Below are 24,109 nucleotides of genomic sequence, written 5' to 3' on the forward strand. Positions count from 1 at the left end.
GTTAATGTAAGGTTTCTAGAGGTGGGAAATGCATGGCATGTGGTAGGGTATTGTGAGATTCCTAGAAGGGGAGCAATGCTTGGCATGGGGCATTTTATTTTAAGGAACATAGAAGGGAGCAATGCTTTGGCATGGGTTAGGGTATTGTGAGGTTCCTAGAAGGGAGCAATGCTTTGGCATGGGGTAGGTTATTGTAAGGATCGGTGGTAAACCAGAAAGGGGAGACAGACTCAGGAATGACATGTTGCATGTGTTTAATGATAGTTAAAAGAAAAATGCCTCTCTGTCCCTACTGATATGAAGGAGTTCCCTACCAATAAAGTAAACTAAGTGTGCTTGTCAGTCATCAACAAAATCAAAGCAGTACTCAGTCCATAACCTATCTGCTATCTAGCTCTACCACTATATTCAAATAAATAACATAGAAATAAGCCCAGGTGATGCCCTTCACACTCAGGCTTTCTTGGGTCATTGTTCAGAGGATCTCATCATGGAGACATTTTTCACAAACCGCTCAGGTTAAAAGGGTTTCTGCTCTCCTTTTAAACTCTGTAGGAAAAGTTGCAAAATTAAATTAAATATCACTAATCCTTCATATTTTGGAACAATTTCCTTATCCTTTTCCCACCACCGTAGCCACTTTCTCTTCTTTGGCTTTATGTTTTGATTCACTTGCTTGAACCCTCCAGGTTCCATTGGACTTCCCAAATTTCTCTTTGGGGTTATATTATAACCCCCTTGGTTGAATCCTCCAGATGCCCTTCTCTTTGGGGTTTCCCAAATGTCTCTTATCTCTCTTGGGCCTTCCATGCCCCTTCAGCTTTCTGTATTCCTTAAGGGTTGCGTTGGTTTCAATATTTCTATCAACATATTCATCTCAAAGGTTTCTCAGACTCCTCTAACCCTCTTTTTCTCTTTCTTTATGTTCGTGGGGCTACGCTCACCCCCTTCCGCCCTAGGCAACCCTGGTATCTTCTGTATCTCTGGGCATGCTCCAGCAGGTTGGCATCCCAGCGGGGCTGTGGCCGTTCACCTCCCTTCTTGATGTTCTTGGCCCATAAGCGTCTGCTTCTCAAATGCTGCCTGGCACGGCAGAATCCTGGGTTCTCTTATCCAGAACAGAGGATTCTTTGCTCTATTGCCTCTTGGTCTCTGTGCTGTTTCTCAGGTCACTGACTCACCATGGCTGCGCAGTGGTCGCACCATCAAGGGAGATAGTTTTCCAGTCTCCTTTTCTCGTTTGGCTGTGTGGCCTCTCTCGGAGCCGGCCTTCTGGCGTCTCTGCTTCCTCGCTTCTCTCCACGCTACTGCAGGTGCTGTGGTCTATCGCGGCTCAAACTCTCCAGGATGTCAGTACCTTGGAGGCTTGCCTCTGCGTAGGATTCTCTTCTCTCCATCCACGATTCTTCGTCTCTATATTCATGCTCTCTTAAATCAAAGGGGGGTGTGGAAGCCTGCTGTCAGTCTTGGTTGCAGGCCATATAGTCGCACCATTAGTTTCTTCTACTCACATACAGACAGAAAGTGGGTTCTTTGGAGGGACTTCCTTAAATGAATAGGAGTCCTTGTCACACGGAGGGGAGTCACTCCCAGTGAGGTCCTGCTTTCCCTGTACATTAGGGAGGGTCTTGCTTAGCAGGCTCACCTCCCTAGCCTCAAAGGGGGTGGCTTCCACCCACAGGGTAGAAGGGACCAATTGCCTAGATTGCTCACAGATCTTGGAAGGAAGCAATACTTGTCATGGGGAGGTGGTGATCCTATCATGGAGAAGTGAATGAGGTTCTCTGAGGTGCGCAGGTACAGGCAATGGTCACACAGAAAGCATTTCTTGTGCTTTTTGTATATTTTGGATTGTTTCTTGTATCTCACAGGGCACAACTTCTCTTTCTTTTGATAACATTTGGCCCAAGTTCTAACCTTTTCTTATGCCTTTTTGCTGCGTGTGCTTTGGGAGAATATTTTGTTTGCTGCATTGTCTTTACAACTAACGTTTGGAACAAGGCTGCATACACCCGTAGAAACTTCCTTTCAGCTATCACAGCAAATCTATTGTTGTTGTTATGAGAAGGGTGAGAAAATGGGCAGGAGATAACTAATGTTTCACTAAGAACCAGTTTCTCCATTGGTCAAACTTCCTGGTAGCATTCACTAGCTGTTATTTGATTAGCGCCTCCCATAGAGCATTGTAGGTGAGCGATTTAGAGGGTGGGGTGGGTTAACTGGCAATGCATTGTTAGAGTGAAGCAGCGTATCCTGAGTCAGACTTGCTTTTTGAAAGTAGCCATTTTATTTTTGCATGAGGTGGACATCTTCAACATTGGCCATTACGTTTTTAAATTAACAAGGGGGGGTCCTGGGAGTCCCTCTGCCAGACATTAGTCCTGGTTACGAGAGACTTACCCAGAGTCTTTAGCTCACTATCTTTCACAGAGAAGAAATATCCCAGACATATCAGTCTTTGTCCTGCCCTGGAGCAGTCCAGCACCGAAATGCTAGGCAATTCTCCTCTGAACAAGAGTACCAACAGCATCCCCAGACACGTGTTTCCATCCCTCAATTAGATCTGTCAACAAAGAAATATTGGTTAGCAGGTGTGATAGTCGCAATGCCACCATCACATCCATCGCATCTAGTGCCCGGTCCGCCCGAAAGTAGGGCTGACAGACCAGCTTTGAACTATTCTCAAACCCCATGAGAGATCAACTAATTGGAAACTACCAGGTTCCAAAGGAACTGGGTATTCAGGACCGTATCTCCCAAGATGCACTGTGTTTAGTGGTCCAAAACCTGGAGTTCGATACCAGAGTGTCTTTCAAGGAATTGGGGAACTATGTTACTGTTAACACTAGCACATCCAGAGAGGCCTTTGGTCAACAGGCGCAGATACTGAAAGGGAAAATCCTAACTTATTCCAACCCCTCCGCCCCCTGCAGCAGCAGCATTTCAAGACAGAAATACTTTTCCCCCTTCCCAGAGAAAAAACGATTTTTCCACAGGTGGGAACTGACAAGAGGTTTACCTGTCCATTGTGATGGCCTTGTTAACATCAGAAATCCACAAAACTAACTTCTGTGCAGGGGACAGTGTGGCAGCAAGGCAGGAACTGAGCAATAGATACACACCACCTCCTACACTTGGAAGCCAGTTGAAAGAAATCTAAGATGGCAGAAAGCCTTTTAAAGAATGTCTTCCCCTGGCTTGGAATGGGAAGCCAATAACCAATCAATTCAAAGGTTTGCCTCCGCCAATGGGAGAACAGCGAGGGCTTTATAACTGAGGCTAAGAAACAACAGACAGTGGGTCTGATTACAAGTTTGACAGTAGTGGTAAAACACAAGTAATTGTTGTTACTGGGTGTTTTTGTTATTTTGGAAAGTCATTTTTCCAGCTGGTTTTGTGTGTGGGGTTCTACCGCCACACAAAACCAGTACTGCATGCAGTAATTACCATGTGCTGTATTCCAAGACCCCATGCAGTCCCATGGGACTCCAAAATGGAGACTAACGGTTTGGTCCGCGTGACTTGGAATCATGCATACCTACCGTGCCTCCCAGGAATTTCAAGATGTGGTAACAGTGAACAGGTTAGGTGGTATCACCGTATGTAACACCTTCAAACTCTTAATATGACCCAGTGTCTTTGGGGCTGGGAGGATGGATGTTTGCCAAGGAAGCAGAAGAGCATCAGAGATTGGGAGCCCCTTGGGCCATGAAGGGAGGTGTGCTGCATTGAGGGAGAGCAGTGCCCCTTAAACTCCAGGAGAGGGGTGTGCTTCAGCAAGGGGTTGAAGAGCCCCCCCCCCTGAGCCCAAGAGGGTTGGCATGTTCCAGTGAGGGTGAGAAGAGCCCCCTGGAACACAGAAGTGATGTGGCTCCAATGAGGGGGAGAGCTACCCCTTTACACTTAGATGAGGGGTATGCTTCAGTGAGGCGGCAAAGAGCCTCATGAACGACACAAGAGGGGTGTGAGGAATTTGACCATCTGCTTGGTGGACGTGCTCTCAACTGGGCTTTTTGAAATTTTAAATTGAATTGAATGTAATGATGGTAGACCAACCTCTGGAAAATGTATGGGGGTAGGTAATCCACACAAATATTCCTATGCTTACACCATGACAAACACATAGATCCTTCTACTCTGGGTGGACACAGCCTACAGGCACAATCCACTGTGTCATATTTAGTTGGAATCTGACAGCCAGGCATGCACTGTGAGAAACCTGAGGGGAGTCTCACTCCTACTTCCCCTGGATCGATCCTCTTCTCAGGTGGCCAAAGAAAGGCCATTGCTTTTGCGGGTGTAGAAGCGATGGAGAATCACCTGGGTTGGAGGGTCCTTGGGGATTGGGAGTGGGGTACCCACAGGTGAGATATGGTATTCCCCCTTTTCCTATTGATGACCAACCTACCCCTCGTCTGGACTTTATAGGCTATTGTAAATCAGCTTCCCTCATTTCACCACATTTGAGCCCTGAAAGCACTGGGACGAGGAAGTGGCGACTAAGAGCAATACACACTCCAACTCAATTTCACCACTTTGGTACTCGGACGAAGAAGATTCCTGCAGAGAGCTGTGAGGGTCAGGCATGTTTGGTCAGGCAAAACTAATTAGGAATCCACACCTGCAACATGTCAAGCGGTTGCAGGTGTATGACTAGAGAATCAGAGAACAGAAGAGGGGGCAGCAGGGAGACCTGTGGGGAGACCCAGCAGGAGACCTGTGACGTGACGAGAAGGCCGTAGTGGGGCCTGCGAGGAAGCCAGGATGCCGGCCGATGCCCTGAGGTGCTGTGGTTCCCAAAGCCAGTTCATCAGTGGGGCTACCACAGATGTGGGAGCCTCAATATTGGGAAGCATGTTGCTAATCCTGTCGGCAAGCATGTTGAATAGGGCCAAAACTTCTAACAGTTGAAAGATAAAAAGGGAAAGTTCCCAATTAAGCGCAACCTTAAAAAAAGAGTACAAGTGTGAAAGTGTTAGAAAGGTTGAGCATGAACCGGACCACCGCAATACAGTGAACTTAATGAATGAATACAGTGCTAAAAGGGCAAAGACTGTCACAGAGGTGTGTAACACAAAATGGCAAAATCAAGAGGCTGACAGAAAAGTCAGGAAAGTGTGAACCTATATATTAAGCCAAGAGGCCTACAAAGAGAAGTCAAGTGATGGTGAATATGTACACAGGAGTAAAACAGAAGAACCTGTGTGGGCTAAAGAGCCTTGGGCTCCTGGTTGCGCGACCTGTGATGGGTGGACTGTATTACTTAGAGAGTGAGCGCTGGTTGCAAGAGACTAAAAACCCCGGTTGATTTGAGTTTAGTTTGTGACGCTGGACGGTGTCACTAATAGCCTCTATCCTGCAGCTGGCTGGAATCAGGGAATTACCTTTTTCAATGCGTGTTTTGTTTAAATACTTGTGGTAGTTGTCAGGGAGCTGTGAAGCCCTTTTTTTCTATTCAAATTACTTTAGTGAACATATTTAGATACAGTATGAATAGGAAGGCTTGCATAATGGGGCGAAATTGTATTGCAAACTACTGTAGATAGGCACATCCATGAAACACCATTTTAAGTGACAGTACAAGGGCATTTGTGTATTTCTTCAGCGGCAGGAACTGCCTATGTACCGAGTCGGCCATTTCAGGGCTAGGCCATGCAGAGCAGTGACGTGGGGCACACGTGTTATTGATTTGCGGGTGCTGTGTTTGTTGGATGGTCTGGTGGCGCTGGCACTTCCCAACCTGTTATGAAGGAGGCTGGCAAGCAGTACACAAACCAGTATCGCCATAAAGGGCACTGTTTTCCTGTTTCATGACTTTTGATGAAAAGTTTCTCTGGCGTTATTAGAGCAAAATATTCAATATCGGATCCGTCAGGATGTTGATGTCATCTTTCCATTAGATCTGCTGTGGGGCAGGCACCTGTGAGAGCGTCCTACCAGCTCCTCGCAGACAACGTGGTTTGAGTAAATGTCTGCGGCATACCTGCCTAACCTCCGTAATTTTTTCGGAGACTCTGGAATTTTAGGCATTTCTCCGGGTCCCTGGAAAAGACCCTGCAACCTCCGGAATTTTGTTGTACTTTCCGGGTCTCGCCATATTATCCACCTGATTGGCTGCCGCTGGTAGCCAATCAGGTGGAGAAGTGGGCGGGACCCAGAAACGGCGCGAAATGTTCATGCCCACTGCCTGCACTACTATTTGAGGCTGCTGCTGGTGGCCAGCATTCGCTGATTTTTCTTTCCTTTGCCTCAATCCGACCGCCGTAATAAAACTACTTTCAATCCAGGTCATTGGATTGAAAGCAGCATTATTTCAGCTGTGGCACTGCCTTCATTTTGCTTTCTATACCATTGAAAATCATTCATTCAATGCTATAGTAAGCAAAATGAAGGTGGCGCTGCTGCTGTAATAATCTCCCTTGTCTCTTCATATTCTCTTCATGCCTGGTGTATAACATTGCACATATTGTTTACCAATATTAATCGTCTAGGCAAAATGCCTCTAACGTGGACTAAAAGTATAATACTAGCAATACACCCCAGGCAGATCACAAGCTGTCTGGTTACTGTATATGATTAGCCATGCTAGATGCACCAGCTAAAGTATTTGACAGAATTGTTGGCTGAAATTTGACAGGTGGGCGGGGCGTGTGTGCGGAGCCATGTGCAAATGGACGGAGTCTCTTGTGGCTGTGAGCGGGGCATACATCTCAGGAATTTTGATTTTCAAATGTAGGCAGGTATGTTCTGCAGTAGATGGTCAGTGGAGCTTTCAGCAATAGCAGTACACATTCCTAACACATGCATCCAAATATGAAGAGATGTATTTTTAGAGTTAGTTCGTCGCTTACTTCCGTGGAAATTTGCTAGGACAGTTTGATCCTGGCGTGTAGCACTGTGCACAGTCCCAGAATACATCCTCGATTGTGAATAGGCGCTATTGTGTAGCAATCGCGTCTCTGAGGTCAGTGTTTTTTTTTTCTGTGCCCGTTAGTCCTCTTTCTTGTTCAGCTTCCGGGGCATTTCTGATTCCATTCACATCCGTCAGTTTCCTGTCTCCCTTGTCTCTCTGATTCACTAATCCCCCTCCCTCAGAGCCTGCTGAGCCCCCTGTTTCTGTGATGCCCACCCACCGTGGTTTTCCTTACATCTCTGTTCCTGCTGCCCTAGTTTTCTCTTCCTGGGGTTCATTTTCTGACTGCACTTTTCGTGTGTTCGTGGTGTTCCTTTCGTGCCAGAGGCTCTCCTGGGATGTGCCAAGCGACCTAAATTATATAGGAAAATCACGCTTGTCTCGCCCACTCAGCTGTAGCGTCTGTTTTGAACCAAACTGGAAGAACTCAACCCTGAACAGACATGAAAAGAGAGCTGGGTTAGCAGAGGGAGGTGGGACTCGGCCCTAGACAGAGGATGCTTTCATCCCCGAGCCGGGAGCTTGCACCACTGTGGCACATGGCTGGTATTAGTTTCTCTCGCATGCAGGGGAAGGGCATCTCACATCCGCACCTGCATGCAAGTACTGTGGGCCTTCCTGAAAAGTTACTGTGTAGGTTTTGGCCTCGATGACATTGCTTCTCTCTGCCCGCCCTGATGCTTCCTTAGTATGACGCAAGACATACCGTCATTTTACAAAGTAGAAACACATAGCAATGTTGTGTGCACACATAGATTTAGTGCTGCTGCCTGTGACGTCCGACTGAAGCGCTCAAGGAGGTTATGTGTTCAGGGAGGGAGCCTGCGGGCACGGGGTAGCAGGAAGGGGAGGGACCGGATATGGAGGGCAGAAAGTACTGGAGGTTGGAGAAATGAAGTTGGCGCAAAGCCCACAGCTCTGTGTGTCCGCTGTCACTTGAATAGTTGAATGGTGGGGCCATGTGAGAGAAACGTTGCACTAACTTCCACTAGTGCTTCCAAATTTCAGTTCTAGGTGAGGATCTTCTCTGTCTTAGAACCCTTGTGCAGAGTGGGGGAGGCACAGGAGTTGAAGAAGCGTGACAGCTGTGAGGGACGCACCGGCTCTTTTTCCTTTCGAATGTTGGTGCATGCACTAGGTGGCTGTCCTTTTTTTCAGCAGAAACTGAAGGAGCGATGCACTCTCACAAGGCGATTGTGCTGTAATCCCTGTAGCAACTGAGAGTGGTGTTACGCCAAGCTACATTTTAAGAGCGTCAACCACAAAACAATAACGGTGAGAGTGTCCCGATATTGAAGGTGATAGTCGTGTGCGCACCAGTACATGGCCAGAGAATAACCTGCCCTGAAAGAAGGACCTTGGAGTCCAAAAGGTATTGACAATGGCCTCAAATACTGGTTGATTAAAAAATACACTTTGGTTGTCTAACCATTTATGTATTGGCAAGGATTCGCTAATCAGCTCACCTGGGTTCTTTGGAGGCATGGGAGTTGCCATCTTATCTCTCGCATGGCACAGATGGTCCACTTTCACAATGTGATCTACTGTTGAAAACACCTGAACTGAGCTTCTACTTGCAGGTCCGGCCTGAGACGGGACTGCGTGGCAAGGGGCGGTGTGCCTGTTCATTTATAAGGCCAGCAACAAATCAGTGGGTGGCCCCAGCTTGACCTTCATCCGGCATGATCAACCTTTTGTGATTAGTTGAGTGCCTAGTGTAAAATGGGCTGTTGGTCTCAACCCATTTGAGTTTAGGTCGTTGCCCTCATGAAACCCAACCACCAACAAACGTTTCCAACCCTCTCGACAGTCTTGGAGTCAGGAGCTGCCAAGGATTGACAGGGCTCAGAATCTGGACCACCTGAGCTTGTCACAGATGCCCTTATGGGCTCTGCGAAGAGATGGCATCAAATGCCCTCAAAAGGTCTGCATTTGGTCTCTCAAACCATGCAAGACGTTGTCCTCAAAACGTCTGCTTGAAATGCTCTGCCAGGGGAATTGTTCTTCCCAAATACAATATTGTTCTCCAGCATGGGGTCTGGCATGGATTCACATGCTCATGAATATTCCCCGGCATTAGGTTGGGAATCCTCTGTAAAAGAAAAAACAGTTTAACGTTCACTTAAAAACTGTATTTCTCCTCTAAACCAATCACTGTCCTCTGGGTCATACTGCCCCCATCCAATGACAGTCCTCCAATGAGAGTCCTCTCCCTAAGCTCCTTCTCTGACAGCCATCTTCAGATTTTTACCACACACTTCAGTGTGGGGAGTCCTTGAGTTTGCTCTCTGAGCTATTTGTATGTGTTTTTGACAGAAAAAGTTATATTTTTGTTTCAAAGAAGCCTGTGTGCTCTTTTCTTCGTCTGCCGACAGCGGGGTTCCATTGTCTGTGAACTTCCGCGCCCCTCAAGGGCGAAGTTCATCGAAGATTCTACAAAGCCTTTGGGCCTACTTCACACCCTCTGACCATGACGGAGGAGAAGGAGGGAAGGTCCCTCTTCAAGCCCTGCACCAAATGCGGGCTACGGAATGTGTTTGTGGAGAATAAACCCCTACAATGCCTCTACTGCCTGCACCCAGACCACAAGGAGGTAGAGTGTGAGATTTTCTTTGGATTTTTGAAGAAAACATTGAGGGACAGGCACAGTAGGCTGGTAGCATGGCTTAACGCCAAGGCCTCTGACCCATGCTCCATGCAGGGTCATGCCTCACCCAGAACCGGCCAGTCTGAGGAGCGATCTTCTAAGTCCTTTGAGGGCCCCTCATCCGTGGGGGCCCAAGACAATGCCAACAGCCGCAAGTCCGAGTCTACTGGGTTCCTCACGGAAGCGGGTCCCAAAGTGGATAGGGCGCGATCAACATTACCTTCCGCCTACATTGCCAGCCCACAATCGAGGTCTTCTTCAAAGAGGAAGTCATCTTTCCTGGCTAACCCACTTGAGAAATCCGGACGAAAGAGAAAAAGGATGAACAACCCAAGCAGGCCCAACCGGCACCGACTAAGACCTCGTCGGCGACACCGTCGACGAGTGCTACTGCCACGGCAGCTAAGGGCGCTGATATGCGAGGGTAGCTCCCACGGCTCAGGTGTCCCTACCCCCAAGGCACGACTCCATGCAGTGACTTTGGCAAAGTCTACAGGCACACCAGAAGGTGTGAAACCGGCTCAGGCCACTGCTTCAAGACCCTTGGGGGTGGGGGGGCAGAGGAGCGCAAGAAGGCCCCGAAACAGCCCTCCCAGGCCGTCGCCCAAGCCCTGGAGGTTTTGACCACGGAAAACGAGGATCAGGAGTCCTTACACACGGTTCACAAGGACGTTGAAGAGGAGGATGACGACGACTGTGCAGGGACTAGTTTTCCTGTTATGCCCGCTCAGGCGAGGGATATTTCCTTGGATATTCTGTCGACTCTACACACCTTGGTGTCAGAGAGCCAGATGAGGATACCTCCAGCTCCGGTACCTGTGGTCTCCCATGTCCCCGATCAGCCTCCTACGAAGAAGAGGATGCGTCATCCGATGCCCCCGTTTCAACCTCATCCTCCACATCAGGTTCTGTCTCCCCCAGCAGACTCAGACATGGTTACTGAGACTGATACGGCCATGATGAAGGACAAAGACATTGTTGCGGCGGACGGTGAATCGCTGCATTTGGATGCACCACACAGGGTGTCCCCACCGGATGAAATGTGATATTTCCACTCCATGATCGTCAGAGCCTCCAAGCTTTTCCAGCTAGTTCCCTAGGACACCAAGAAGGAGGGCTTCTTGTATAAATGGCACAAGGAAAACGATCATGGCGGTGCCCTTTCTGGATGATGTCTGGGAGGAGGGCTTGGCCCTCATGAAGAACCCTTGCACAGCTCCAGCCAAGCGGGATAGGCTGGAGAAGAAGTATAGGGTGCCAGACTCTGCACCCAAGTGCCTGAGGTCGCAGCCATCAGCAGATTTGGTGGTATCGGTCGGCCAACCGTCCGTGCCGTATTCGGCCCACCGAGACAGAGAGGGGAAGATGATGGATGTCATGGGAAAGTAGGCGATTTACACTGCGGCGTCCACTATCAAGGCAGCCAACATGCTGGAGATCCTGGTTAGGTACGACAGGGGGCTATGGTACAAGCTGGGACCAATTCTAGAGGTCCTCCCCGACGATAAGAAAATGGAGGTAATCTCTCTCTTCCAGGAAGGGGATGTGGCATCAGATCACGCCATCACAGTGGCATTGGACGTCGCCGAGATGGGGTTCCGGCAGATGGGGACCGGTGTCTGACTTCGTCGCCAAGGTTGGATGAAAGCCACTAACTTCCATCAGGAGGTCCAAGCAAATGTGCTGGACATGCCATTCGACAGAGAATTTGTTTGTAACGGTCATCGACGTGTCCCTCCAGGCCATCAAAACAGATATGGAGACAGCCTGTTCCATGGGCACTCTCCAGCAGCACTGCTCTTCTTTTCGCTCCTCCAGGGGAAAGTTGAGAAGGTCTTCAAAAGGTTTCTCCACGTCAGACCAACAGCCCTCCAGATCCTCAACGCCGGATGCCTACAGTGCCCATTCCCAGGCCTACAGTAGTGGGGGACAGTGTCCCCATTGCCCGCAAGGCAGGACGCTGGCGCTGAAGCAAGCATGAACTGACCGGGATGTGAGGCCCCCACCCGTGCACCCCGGTGGGAGGCCGGCTGACAAGGTTCCTCAGCGAGTGGAGAAAGATCACCACCGACAGATGGGTCCTGGACGCTCTCGCCCAAGGACACACCCTGGAGTTTCAAAGCAGGTGTCCGCCGATCCCGCCGGTTACCCAGCAGGAACAGCACATCCCTCAGCTCCTGGAAGAGGTACAGGCCGTTCGGCAAAAACAAGCGATAGAGCTAGTTCCCCAGTGGCTCCGGGGCTCTGGACTCTATTCCAGATACTTTCTGGTCAGAAAGACAATGGGGGGATGGAGGTCTATCCTAGACCCACAGTCTCAACAAATATCTAAAGTCTCAAAAGTTCAGGATGGTCACTTTGCAACACGTGCTCGGCCAACTGGAAAAAGGAGACTTCTTGACGTTGTTGGACCTGGAGGATGCCTATTTCCACATCCCATTCACAAGAAACATGGCAAGTTTCTACGTTTCGGAGGGAAGGGACATCACTACTAACCTGGGATTCTCCATCAACTTTCCAAAGTGCTGCTTAACGCCATCCCAGAAAGCTCTGTTCCTAGATGCCAGACTCAATACAGTGTCTTGCCTGGCGTCGCCTTCAGAGGAGCGAATGGCAGCCATTCAAGGGAAGGTCCAACGGCTGTCGTTGACGAAGCCGGCCACGGTGCGGTCCATCAAGTCGCTACTGGGCATGATGTCGTCCTCCATATACCTCGTCCGGCTGTGCATGTTGCAAATGCGACCCCTACAGGAATTCCTGGACACGTGCTCGATACAGTTGTCTGGAAGCTTCACGGACAAGATCTCTCTCGACAACGAGTTCTGTTGGGCGATCAACACCCCCATACCAAGAGACGGTCACCACAGACGCTTCCCTGAAAGACTGGGGAGTCCACACCGGACATCTACACATCAGAGGCCTGTGGCTGCCGGAGAAGGATCTCCATATCCACATCACTATCCACATCATGGAGCTATGGGCAGTGTTCTGGGCCCTCAAGTTGTTCCTTCATCTCTGAAGGGCAATGTGGTTAGGATCTTCACAGATAACCCCACCATGTTCTACATCAGGAAACAAGGGGGTACTCGATCCCTGGCACTCTCCAATGAAGCTCAGGACTTGTGCCACTGGACCGTTAGACAAAGGATGTTCTTCATCCCTCTTCACCTAGCGGCAGTCAGAACACCATCGCAGACTCCCTCAGCAGGGAACAGCACTCCTGCCACGAGTGGGAACTTCGGCAGGATCAGGTGGACCGCCTCTTCGTTAAGTGGGGCAGACGCCAGATCGATTTATTTGCGATGCCGGCGAACTCCAAAGGCCAGATGTTTGCCAGCAGATTCCACCAACAGAAGAGCCTGGGGGACACGTTCTCCTTCCTGTGGGAAGGACTGTTTCTGTACTTGTTTCCTCGGTTCCCTCTCCTGCTACGAGTCATCAACACACTCAGTGTCAATGGAGGATGATACTCCTCGCCCCGGCATGGCTGAGGCAGATTTGGTAACCGGTCCTTCTCAGTCTGTCAGCATCGCCGCCAGTCAAGCTGCAGTGGCTCCGGATCTTCTCACAAGAGAAATGGGCGCAATCCTGCATCACGACCCAGGATAGCTGAACCTGAGGGCTTGGCTCCTGCAGCCCTACAGTTTGCAGGAAATGAGTTGCCAGCGGACTCCAGGGAGGTCCACGCCAAAGCCAGGGCGTTGTCGACCTTGAAGTGCTATGGTCACAAGTGGAAGCGTTTCGCTACATGGTGCCGGTCACAGAAGATTACCCCTTTGAGGGTCACAGCCCCACAGATCCTGCCATACTTGCTATTCTTGGCCAAGGCCGGACTGGCACACGCCTCCATCAAGGTACATCTGGCGGCTATCTCCCGCTACACCAGGTCACCAGGAAGATCTTCACTTTTGTCGCACTGACTCGTCAAGGAGTTTCTCAAAGGACATTTTAGATCTTTCCCGCCGGTGAAGGCTCCTGCCCCGGCGTGAGAACTCAATATGGGGGCCCCCTTTGAGCCTCTGCATCAGGCCTGCTCAAGTTTCTCTCATCGAAAACAGCTTTCCTTGTGCCCATCACCTGTGCCAGAAGGGTAGGTGAGATCCAGTCCCTATCTTGCAAGCAACCGTACCTGTCTTTCCACTAATAGAGGGTGGGGCTACAAACGCACCCCTCCTTTGTGTCAGAATTAGACCTCAACGAGCCTTTGGTGTTACCTGTTTTTTTTCCATAACCTTTGTCGCCGGCAGAAAGGGCCTGGCACTCGCTGGATGTTGCTTATGCCTTGAAGTTCTATGTGACACGCACAAAGAGTTTTCGGAAGACTTCACAGCTGTTTGTGAACTTTGGTCCTGTGAACCATAGGAAGGCCTGGTCCAGGGCTTCCATTTCAAGATGGCTCTCCGGATGCATCCCGCAGTGTCATCGGTTGGCTAACTGACAGCTGCCCGGCCGCTCGAGAGCACACTCCACCAGAGCTATCGCTGCGACAACGGCGTTCCTGTCTGGTGTGCCCCTGCTTGACATCTGCAGGGCTGCTACGTGGAGGTCCACGCACACCTTCACGAAATTCTACTGCGTCGACAGGGATTCCAGGGATGAGTCTGGAGTTGGCCGAGCATTGCTACATAACGTTTTTGCTTGAGGTGAGTCTGTTCCAGGGGTAAGTGTAATTGCTTCTGTTGAGCCGTGCCACCTCCCATGGTTGTATAATGTTGTACTGCTATGTATTCGTTATTCATGAGCATGTGAATCCATGCCAGACCCCATGCTGGAGAAGGTGTGAGATACTTACCTGTAACATTTGTTCTCCCACATGGGTCTTACATGGATCCACATGCGAACCCTCTCTCCGACCCTTCTGCAGTTCCTCTTAGTCAAACTGCCACTTTACGTGCTTACCAGATCTGAAGGTGGCTGCCAGAGGAGGGGCTTAGGGACAGGACTGTCATTGGATGGGGGCAGTATGACCCAGAGGACAGTGATTGGTTTAGAGGAGCAATACAGTTTTTGAGTGAAAGTCATACTGTTTTTTTCTTTTACCAAGGATTCCCAGCCTGATGACTGGGAATATTCACGAGCATGTGAATCCATGCCAGACCCATGCTGGAGAATGTATCGTCCTGGATGGATGAAAGGCTGAGTCAGCCCTGCAGAGAGATCAAAACTTGTGAAGTGCAGGCTGCCTCATGTCAGAGGCAAGCATTTAATTCATGAAATAACCACCCACTGCCTACTATGGGACTTATCTGGCAGAGATCAGGAGAGCAAGTTACAATATCATGGTTTTGTGCCACAATATCAGTGCTGCATGTGCAGCTGGAGCAGTGCCCATGTCCTATGCTTGCAGGTTGGCTGACTGTGTAGTTTAAGGGTAATATTCTCGATAGATAGGTTGATGGGCCACAGGGTAGCGTCTTTATTTATATAAAGACGGGATCAGAAAAGCTGTTTCAGCTATTAAGACGGACATAACCCAGCAGCCTTGAATAGAAGGTCGACTCCACGTCGAAGCCACACAACCATGCGACGTGGGTTTGCAAATCAGCTGAAAAGCTTGCCTTTGTACTCCTTGCAGAACACTGGTATGGTCTTATAAGGAATATACATGTAGAATGAAGAGGAGACCATTCTAGACTTAGGGAAATTCTGAAAAGGGGGAAACCTTTTTAATTATTTGTATTTATAAAGGTCTGCTTGTTGTAACAAAGCCTTTTGTTGTTAATTTAGAATAAAGCTGTCAGACTTCAAGACTAAACGGATATTTGCATGTTTCAAGAATCCGTGGGAGCGGATATAAGGCTTTGTGGGGGGCGGAAGTCCTTCGGTTGCATGGAAGCTGATAGAGGTTGGGGTAGTGCATGGACCTTTTGGGGGGAGGGGGGCACAGCAGAGTGGAAATCTCCTGCCTCCACTGGAGCACCCTTGTAAGTGGGAGGCTCAAGCAGGTTTGTGTTGGATAGATGGAGCAGCCTGAGGGGCTGGTGGGATAGTCGGTCCATTGCAGATCCATGCAGTGCTTGTGAGCCAGAATCTACATCTATCTCAGACCGAGAACCAATGCAGAGTGCCCGGCAGGGACGAGTCTGGCTGCCGAATTGTGCAGGATTTGCCATTTGTTCCTTGGTGCATTCGTCTCGGGTGGTAAGTGAGTGTGTTACAGTCGGAACATTTTAAGAGGAAGGCTTTATACTGCAAAGGTGCTTCAAGGGGAGGTGGGCCTCTCGAGAGTCACTGCAAGGCCTTTAGCTTCCGAAGCTTTGATTGTGTTGTGGTCCCAGGTCTTCAGGTTTAGGCAGCGGGAAGGCAGACTAAAAGAGCGTACCACGAGCCACCTGTAAAACATTCCGTTTTAGATTTTAATACCAATCCACTTTAAAAACATAGAATACAACATTCAAACATTACCACAGAACCCATCAGGTCGTCTGGACCTTCCGGTTCAAAGTTAGGACACTTTTGCAGAGGGTGCCTTTTTGTAAAAAATACTACAGTAAAACAACACATTTCGCGAAATCTAGTTCCCACACACTTCAAAGCCATGGCCGAGTCTGTGAAAGCAAGCCGATATGGTGAGCGTTTGCTTTGAGCCACTGCTAGCGTGGGACCCGGGGTTTGCTCATAAGCTATCACTGTAGGACTAGGCGCCCCATTATGCCCGCCTCGATGAATGGCCGCAATGTTAAATCTAGGAGCGATTTTATTCCCGGTTTTCAAAACCCGAAAGTGCTACTTTTGGATGGGGCTCAGGCAAAGGTCAGCCTGGTGTGAGGGGCTGGGGGCGGTCTGCTCTCCAGAAAACTTGCAAGCAAGCTAGGTGCCAGACTGAGCATAATAAATTGCATAATAGTTCCAAATAAACTGAACTTTTACACTATTTAAAATTACTACAACACCAATCATCCATATGAACTTAAGTATCTAAAAAAAAAATTCCATCACTTTTTGTTTACAACTTAAAATATTGTAAATCACAGCACATTAAAACAAAAAAGAAGGACGGGCAAAATCATTATTCATTGTTTTTCAGCAGTGCCCACTAACCCACATGAAGGCCCTACTATTATTTGGGCGCTGGCAAGCCACTGGCCAAAATTATTCCAATGGGGCTCCTTTAAATTGGACGAACTAAAACCAGCCATAACCTCACAGTCTGCCAGACCCTAAAAAGGTCCAGCGCTGCAGAAATTGATGTGGTATTTAAACAGAACACCCAAAAATCGTCATTTTTAATGGTGAGCTGTTTATATTTATCACAGTCAATGCCCTTTGCGGAATACTATGAGCGCCTAGAACTGCGCCTCTGCATGCCGAGCACCCTTAAGTGTGTAACATGCAAGGATGCAGATTAAATGGCACCTGTGCATTGTTCTGCCTTTCGTTTAGAAAGCGCCCTCGCCCCCTTGCTTCAGGATCCTATTAGGGTGTGCAGGCATGGGGGTAGTGGACTTGGACGTTGGCATTGCAGCAGTGGCAACAATGCAATTAAGCCTGGCAGCTCCAAAACCATCACTCGTTTCTTACACATGAGTGAATCAATGGCTATCATTTTACAGAGAGGCTTGTTTTGAAAACGACGTTCACTTGTTTCACCACTTAATACAAAGCTAGCGAGACTACATTTCTCATAATGCATCCTCTGTTGCCATTCAGATTATAAATACCCCGTCAGCTCTTCTGTAAGAGATTAACAGTGGAAAAATGTTGTTGATTTATTTTCACAACTTTATGACACGTTTACTTTTGTTTTTATAGCCCATACCTAAATGATGAATATCATTGCTTGAAACATATTGATTGCACTGCCCTGTGGAATAAAAAAACAATGGAATGACATTTAAACAAAGAAGATTGAGACATTCTGGGAATTGTAGTCCCAGTGACTTGACGATAAGAAGTGCTAATAGGTTGTAATGTAAAGTGGCATTGTACAGCGCCCTTCTGTCATCTTGGTTAGCCTCACTGCATGGGGCTCTGCCAGAAAAGGGGGGAACGAGATAGTTAGTTGGGTAGCGCAAAGGCAGAGGCAAACCTGTGATCTTGACGAGTGCAAGCCGAAAGTTCCTGTGACAGGGTTGCCATTTTGCTTCTATGGGTTTAGTTGATAGCACTTGGGAATATGTTATCGCAGAGGGAAAACCCAAGCTCTGATAAACTGTAGCGCTTTGGTACTGGTTAGTCACTGGGAGGAGTGTGATAAGGTTATAGGAGAGCAGTGCAATTAATGTGCATGTGGTGACGGCAAGACCTGTTGTGGTCACATGCGGGGAATGCGTGTATATTTCAGCGTGCTAGGAGATTTTAGCGGGAGTCAGTTAATGGGGGATAAGAGTGGGGTAGACTGACAAGGGGTGCAAGTAGTGAAACAACAGGATGATGTTGAACCCTCATACTATTGGACATATCAGCTGCCTTCATTAAGATCCAGCACACAATTCTAATCAAGAGACTGGAGGAATCCGGTTTTCAAAGCTGCACACCACAATGGCTGAAATCTTTCCTCACCGACCGAACTGAAAGAACCCACAAGCCACCATTTACATCAAACACAAGGGTCACACCTCTGCCCACTCCTCTTCAACATGTATACGACCCCCAAATAAACCTCATTGAAACCCATGGACTGACAGCCTAAACCTATGCAGACAACACCCAACTCATCTTCACGATAACTAACGACAACGACCCTGACCACAACCTCAAAAAATGTCTCACTGACAAACACCTGGATGGCAAACAACAACCTCAAACTAAACTCAACCAAAACAGAAACAATGATCTCTCCACGAGAAGACAGAGAAGACAGTCCAACAAAGACATCCCTCACCTGGCCCCGTCCCCAGCCTTGGAACCCAACTGGAGACGTCAACAGTGTTAAACAATTTGGGAATCCTCATGGACAATGATCTCGCCTTGGACCCACAAGTCAAAGCAACAGCAAAAACCATTTTCTTACTTGATGCCTTCGCAGCCGACTCCTGCACTTACCTGTTGCTTTGCAACTATCCCCCGGCAAACCTCCCTACATCCCTCTGTGGATCACCCTAGCACTTTCCCCCTTCCCTATGTCCTCTCTCTCTCCCTGCACTTACACAATCCAAATGTTCACAAGGCCTAGTAGGACCACCTACGGTATTTAGCATTTTCCATTGTCTCGAGGTTTTCCCTTGTTCCCTCCCCTTGCCCTGTGGGTGCTTTGAAACACAATTTCTTGATGCATAAGCGCCTTACAAATGCCAAGTAAATAAATAAATAGGCTTTGTTCTGTTCCCAGTGGAGGTGGCAGACAGTCAGCACCGTCTGTTAATTTAGGTGCCTAGTTCTGCTTCTTGAGACCGAGCTCTGTGAATTCAGTTATTTTAAATTCTCGCCCTCCCTTTCAAGCAGTGATGGGAGTTGGCAGATAGGGCTGACAGGGAGCCTCAGAAGGCAATAGAATGTTTTTGGGTGGCACAAGGATTTGAATGGTAGTGCATCGCACAGGCATTAAGGTTGTGCAAACCGGCAGGTGGAGGATGGAGAGCGTAAAGTTCTGGATGGTGGGGTCCATTGAGTTCATGATGTTGGGGGTTGCTGTGTTCACTGTTGGTGGGGGCCTTGGGCTTACTGTTGTTGGAGGAAGGCATGGTCTGGAGGATGCTCAGGGCGGATTGGCATTGTCTTGAGGATGGGGGTAGGATCAAGGATGGCTGAGGCACCAGAGACATTGACATGGTGGGGCCTGGAAGCATTGGGATCTAGAAGGTCTGGGGGACTAACGTGAGTTTTGCGTTGGGGGATGATTTGAAGGTGTAACCATGCGCTTCGCATTACTAATACAAAGTTTCTGTACACAGGTTCTCTGCGCTGCACCATGCGGCTCTTAGCGGAAGCACAGAGCTGGTCTCCCTGCTGCTCGAGACACAAGCGGCTGTGGACATCAAGGATGGAAATGGTATGAGTGAAGCCCCCCTTGTCCACTTCCATATAGCTCTGCAGCATTGCCAGTCGCATCTCGTTCTATAGCTATACCCACCCATCTCCCTCGCCCTGTGTGATTCCTCATCCCCCCTGTCCTTGTAGGCCCTGGTTCTCCAATCCCACCTCTTTCCATGTGCATGCTGCTCTCATTCCTACCGGTCTACCCACCAGGCATTTCCACCTTACCATAGGCGGCAGGCTGCATTGCCAGGTTCATCATAGCCGACTATCCCCAGATTTCTTTTTTTCTTACCAAGGTGATATTCTCATTATAACATCCCAACTTGTCTTCCTTGCCCGACCGTTTCCAATGCCAGCTCTCCCTATTCCGACATTTATCCATTCCCACTGCTCAATAGCCATGCCGCCTTTCTCCTTTGCAGTCTCCCTCCGTTGATAGGGTATTTGCATTCCCACTTGCCTCTTCAACCACACCATATTCACACCTGTGTCTAGCCACATGATTTGAACACCCTCTTGCTGTCCAGAAAGGCAGCATTCCAGGAGTTATCCCATGTATGCTACTTCCATTCTCACCATGTTCCTACCTGTATCCCTAACCACATCCCAAGCATTTACCCGCCCCTTTCTTCCATGAAAACACCACATTCCCATTCTAGCCATTCATCCCAGTCATGGATTTTCCATTAGAACCTTTTCCTAGTATCGCAACATTTCCCTTTTGCTCCACACTGTCTTTTCCCCGTCTCGTATCTTTCCATATGGGCCATATTGCTATTTAAATATTTCACCAGATGTCCTGTAGTCCTACTACACAACCTCTTTCCAAGTACCCAGTATGTCCAACAAGGAGTTTCCATTCCGCTTGTCCTCAGGTATTTAGTATTCTCAATACCATCCACCTTCAAAACACAGCTTTCTTAACTGCCCCTGTGCTCAGGCCTGCCTCTCCAGGCAGAATTCTCCATTCCGCGCCCCCTCCATAAACTGTCTTTGCAATCTGGCATCCAGGTACAGTATCCAAAGTCCTACCTCTATTTTATATACCGAGTATTCCCAATTCTGTCTTCAGATATATGGAAATCCCAGTCCCCGCTATCTCTGGAGGTATGGATTTCCCACTCTGTCTTGGCCTACACATCCTGTAGCCCTAATGCAGCCTCTATCGAGACAGCCTTCCCAAGCCCATCTCTTACTAGAATTGCAGCGTTTGCAGTCATGCCTGTTTCCAGAAGCACAGTATTTCTGATCCCATTGTTCACCAAATGTATAGAAAACCAATCCCTCCAGCTTCCAGGTGCACAGTATTCCAAAATTCAAACTGAATTCGAATGCAAAGTATTCCCAATCCTAGTTCTCTCCCTAAATACAGTATTCAAGCCTTCCCATCATTTGCCATTCCACAGTTCATCGCGCAACCATCCCAGCTTTACTCCTCCCCATCATACACTAGCAGCAGTAAGGCCGTGATGGGTTGCATTAATGTCAATGTGTCTTCTTTGCCCCTACAGGAATGCGCCCCTTGCACTATGCCGCGTGGCAGGGCAAGCCAGAACCTGTGCGCCTCCTGCTTCGTGCATCAGCCAATGTCAACATGGCTTCCCAGGATGGGCAGATCCCCCTGCACCTGGCAGCACAGTATGGACATTATGAGGTGGTGAGTAACAAGGGGAATTCGGGACAATGTATGGGAGGGTCTCCTCCTCGCTTCCCAGGCAAGGAATGGCTATAAGGAGTGCAGGATTTTCATTTGTACATACCCAGCGCTACAGATAAGGGGTGTATCGGGCACTTTTACTCCCTAAAAATTGACAAATACACCCACAAAATAAAAACAGGGAGTACAAATACTCCCAACAAAAAACGGGGAAAAGCCATGTAGAATCTTGCATCCCTGCTTTCACCCTCACAGCTCAGTGCATATGTTTGGACCAGTAGTACCACAGGAAGAAACTACTATTTTAACTGCCTGATAGGAAGAAATAAAGCTGTATCTTTTAATGTGCATGAATAACTCGGTGCAAAGAAATAAATCTTACAAAAACATTTCCGTTTTCGGTTAACACATATTTTTACTCGCTTAAAAAATACTCTGATTGGGAATCAGACTTAATGTTTACTCCATAAAAAATCATTTTAATTCCAAAGCTTACTTGGAGCACTGTACATATCAAAGAATTGGCCTTCACTGAGTAAATATGTTCCTGATGGCAGCTGGCCCAATAGACGGAGCTTCTACTTTCCGGATCACTAGGGACAGCTTACCTCACAGGACAGGACTTAGGCTAATGGAGACAGACCTCCACCCATCACAAAGCAATTCTAGACTCGCTCTGAGTTATGACAAAACACAGGTATGCTGGAAATTCAAAAGGTTCATACACTCACACTCTTAAATCCTGTTTTAGATGATGACAGTAGAAGGGCAAATATATTGCATTTTGATCTGCAAAGCTGCAGGCAAGCACAGGCTTTGCTACTTCCCGAACCAAGTTGATGACTAGCCCAGTTAGTGAGTATAAGGCTTGTTTGCCTTTAAGTTTGCAGGAAGCATATACCACCACTCCGAACTGTGGGCTCCATCAGAGGTGCTGAAGTCCATTACAAGACCAGACCAGACCGTTATGTGGGTAATCTGGAGCTTGCAACCAGATTAGTCACTCGCTGGGGAAACCTGACCACCTCCGCTAGCAGGGGTGCTCTGAATTGCTACCACTTTTTAATCATCAGAGGCACAAAACACACCCACTTGAGTACTTGCCACCTGATTGAACTACTCCTGTGTTTGTAGTGTGACCATGAAAGAGCTGTAAGGAGGACTGCTTGCAAAGACCTGGTCAATATTTGCACAGGGCAACGTCTAGTCTCAATCTCTCAGGACAACCGCACAGCAGGCAAGAAACCATATCCACAATTGGCCTCTTTTTGGCAAGGGACAGCAGCTACAGCCAAATATTAAGTAGTGAATAAGAACCTTTAGCCCAAACGTGCCATAGGTACATAAAGAAACTCGGGAATTGGGATTGTGCGCCTACGAAAAGGTGTTATCTGAAAGTTTGATTTTGCATTTGATGCTGTCTGATCAGGTAGCCCTAACCATCATTTATTTCCTGCTCTGTTATCTCCCTCCTGGGGATAACCTAACAGTCAGCAGCACCCCAAAAAAAATCTAATGTTCCGACACACAATGCAATTCCTAGGTAGAAAGAGACATTTATTGCCACATATATGTACATTGGAGCAGTGAAAATTATTTTTTAAGCAAAAATGTATTATACACAAAGGTTTTAGTTAAACTCATAAACCTCCACCTGCGTGGCTTAGGGTGAATGGTTGCCTGTCTAGGGGTTTACCACAGCATGGGGGAATGGCAGTTTCCCTTTGTCGCTGCTTCTATTCGCATTGGCAGGCAGAACCATCTGCTGAATTGGCAATGAGGCACCCGCTAATGGAGGATTTCAGTTGACACTAGGGCGTCGAGGAGTGGATTGTATAGAGTAGGGATAGTGTGGCAGGAACGCCCCAGTCATCGCCCCTTTTTCGAATTTGAACAAGAGAAACAAGATGCAACACTCTGCACCAACCACTAGATGGTGGTCTATGCAAAGCATGTGATTCTAAGCAGCTAGAAGCCGGAGCAGGACATTTTGGCACGGCCAGTTCGGCGCGAGATGATTTGTCGCGGCCGGTTCGGCGCAGGAGCTGGTTTCGCCGCGGCCGGTTCGGCATGGGAGCCGGTTCGGCGCGGCAGCCTGCGCCGAACTGGCCGCACATAAATGTCCTGCGAGTTGTTCATGCAGGCAATCTGCTCCGAGCAGCACAGCCCCCACCCTTGTGAGCCCGGCAGATCTAATCTGTCCTGTGCGCTGCACACCAGTGCACATCGCCTGCTGTTTAGGGAAACGTTCAGTGCAGTGCACTGAAAGTGCGAGTTTCAACTTCATCCCACACTATTTAAAAATGAAACCGCTCTAGAACAGTTTCATTTTTGGCAAGGGACAGCAGCTACAGCCAAAACATCCCAGCGCCGAAACATCCTGTCACCGAACTGGCCGTGCCAAACTGGCCGTGGCGAATAGGCCCGCGGCGAACTGGCAGCGCCAAAACGGGGTGTACCGCTAGAAGCGACATAAATTACTGGGTAAGTAATGTTTGTCTTATTGACTTTTGCTAACGTGCTATACAAAGTAAATGATGTTGCAGTAAATGAGAGTAAACAAATGAAAGGAATATGTGATTAGAAATGTAGAGAGAGTAGATGAGATGTAATAGTGGAACAGAAAATAGAAAAATTAGGTGAAGATCGAATAGGAAGAGATGGGAAGTTGTAATTAGAGAGAATGGAAATGGGATTGTTCGCAAGTGGGATTTGGAACTGTCAACAGAAAAAGAGATTGAGAGCATAGAGAATAAGCAGGGACATTGGAGGAAACAAGAGAAAAAAAGACGAGCAGCCAGACCATGTATACATCTGAAGACGGCACAGACTAAGTGAAAAAGAAGGCAGGATTCAAAGGGAAGCCAAGAGATGGATTGAAGAGAAGCAGCAGTAGAGATGTGGGCAGAAAGAGAGAAAACTGTGGAAAAGCAGAGTTGAAAATGAAGTGTAAGGAAGCAAGTGTATAGGCCTG

The 24,109-nt window shown here is 48.3% G+C and overlaps 1 protein-coding gene across 3 annotated transcripts in view; it reads left to right on the plus strand.

Annotated features, from left to right (window-relative positions):
• CASKIN2 (CASK interacting protein 2) overlaps positions 1–24,109 on the plus strand; it is a 545,439-nt gene that overhangs the window by 210,543 nt on the left and 310,787 nt on the right. For all 3 annotated transcript variants that reach the window (XM_069654797.1, XM_069654799.1, XM_069654800.1), the window contains 2 exons: positions 19,394–19,491; positions 20,990–21,135. In XM_069654797.1, the coding sequence (XP_069510898.1) occupies positions 19,394–19,491; positions 20,990–21,135 (244 nt within the window). The remainder of the gene's footprint in view (positions 1–19,393; positions 19,492–20,989; positions 21,136–24,109) is intronic.

The sequence above is a fragment of the Ambystoma mexicanum genome, chromosome 3q (assembly GCF_040938575.1).
Source record: "Ambystoma mexicanum isolate Mex_15411 chromosome 3q, UKY_AmexF1_1, whole genome shotgun sequence".
Classification (NCBI taxonomy): domain Eukaryota; kingdom Metazoa; phylum Chordata; class Amphibia; order Caudata; family Ambystomatidae; genus Ambystoma; species Ambystoma mexicanum.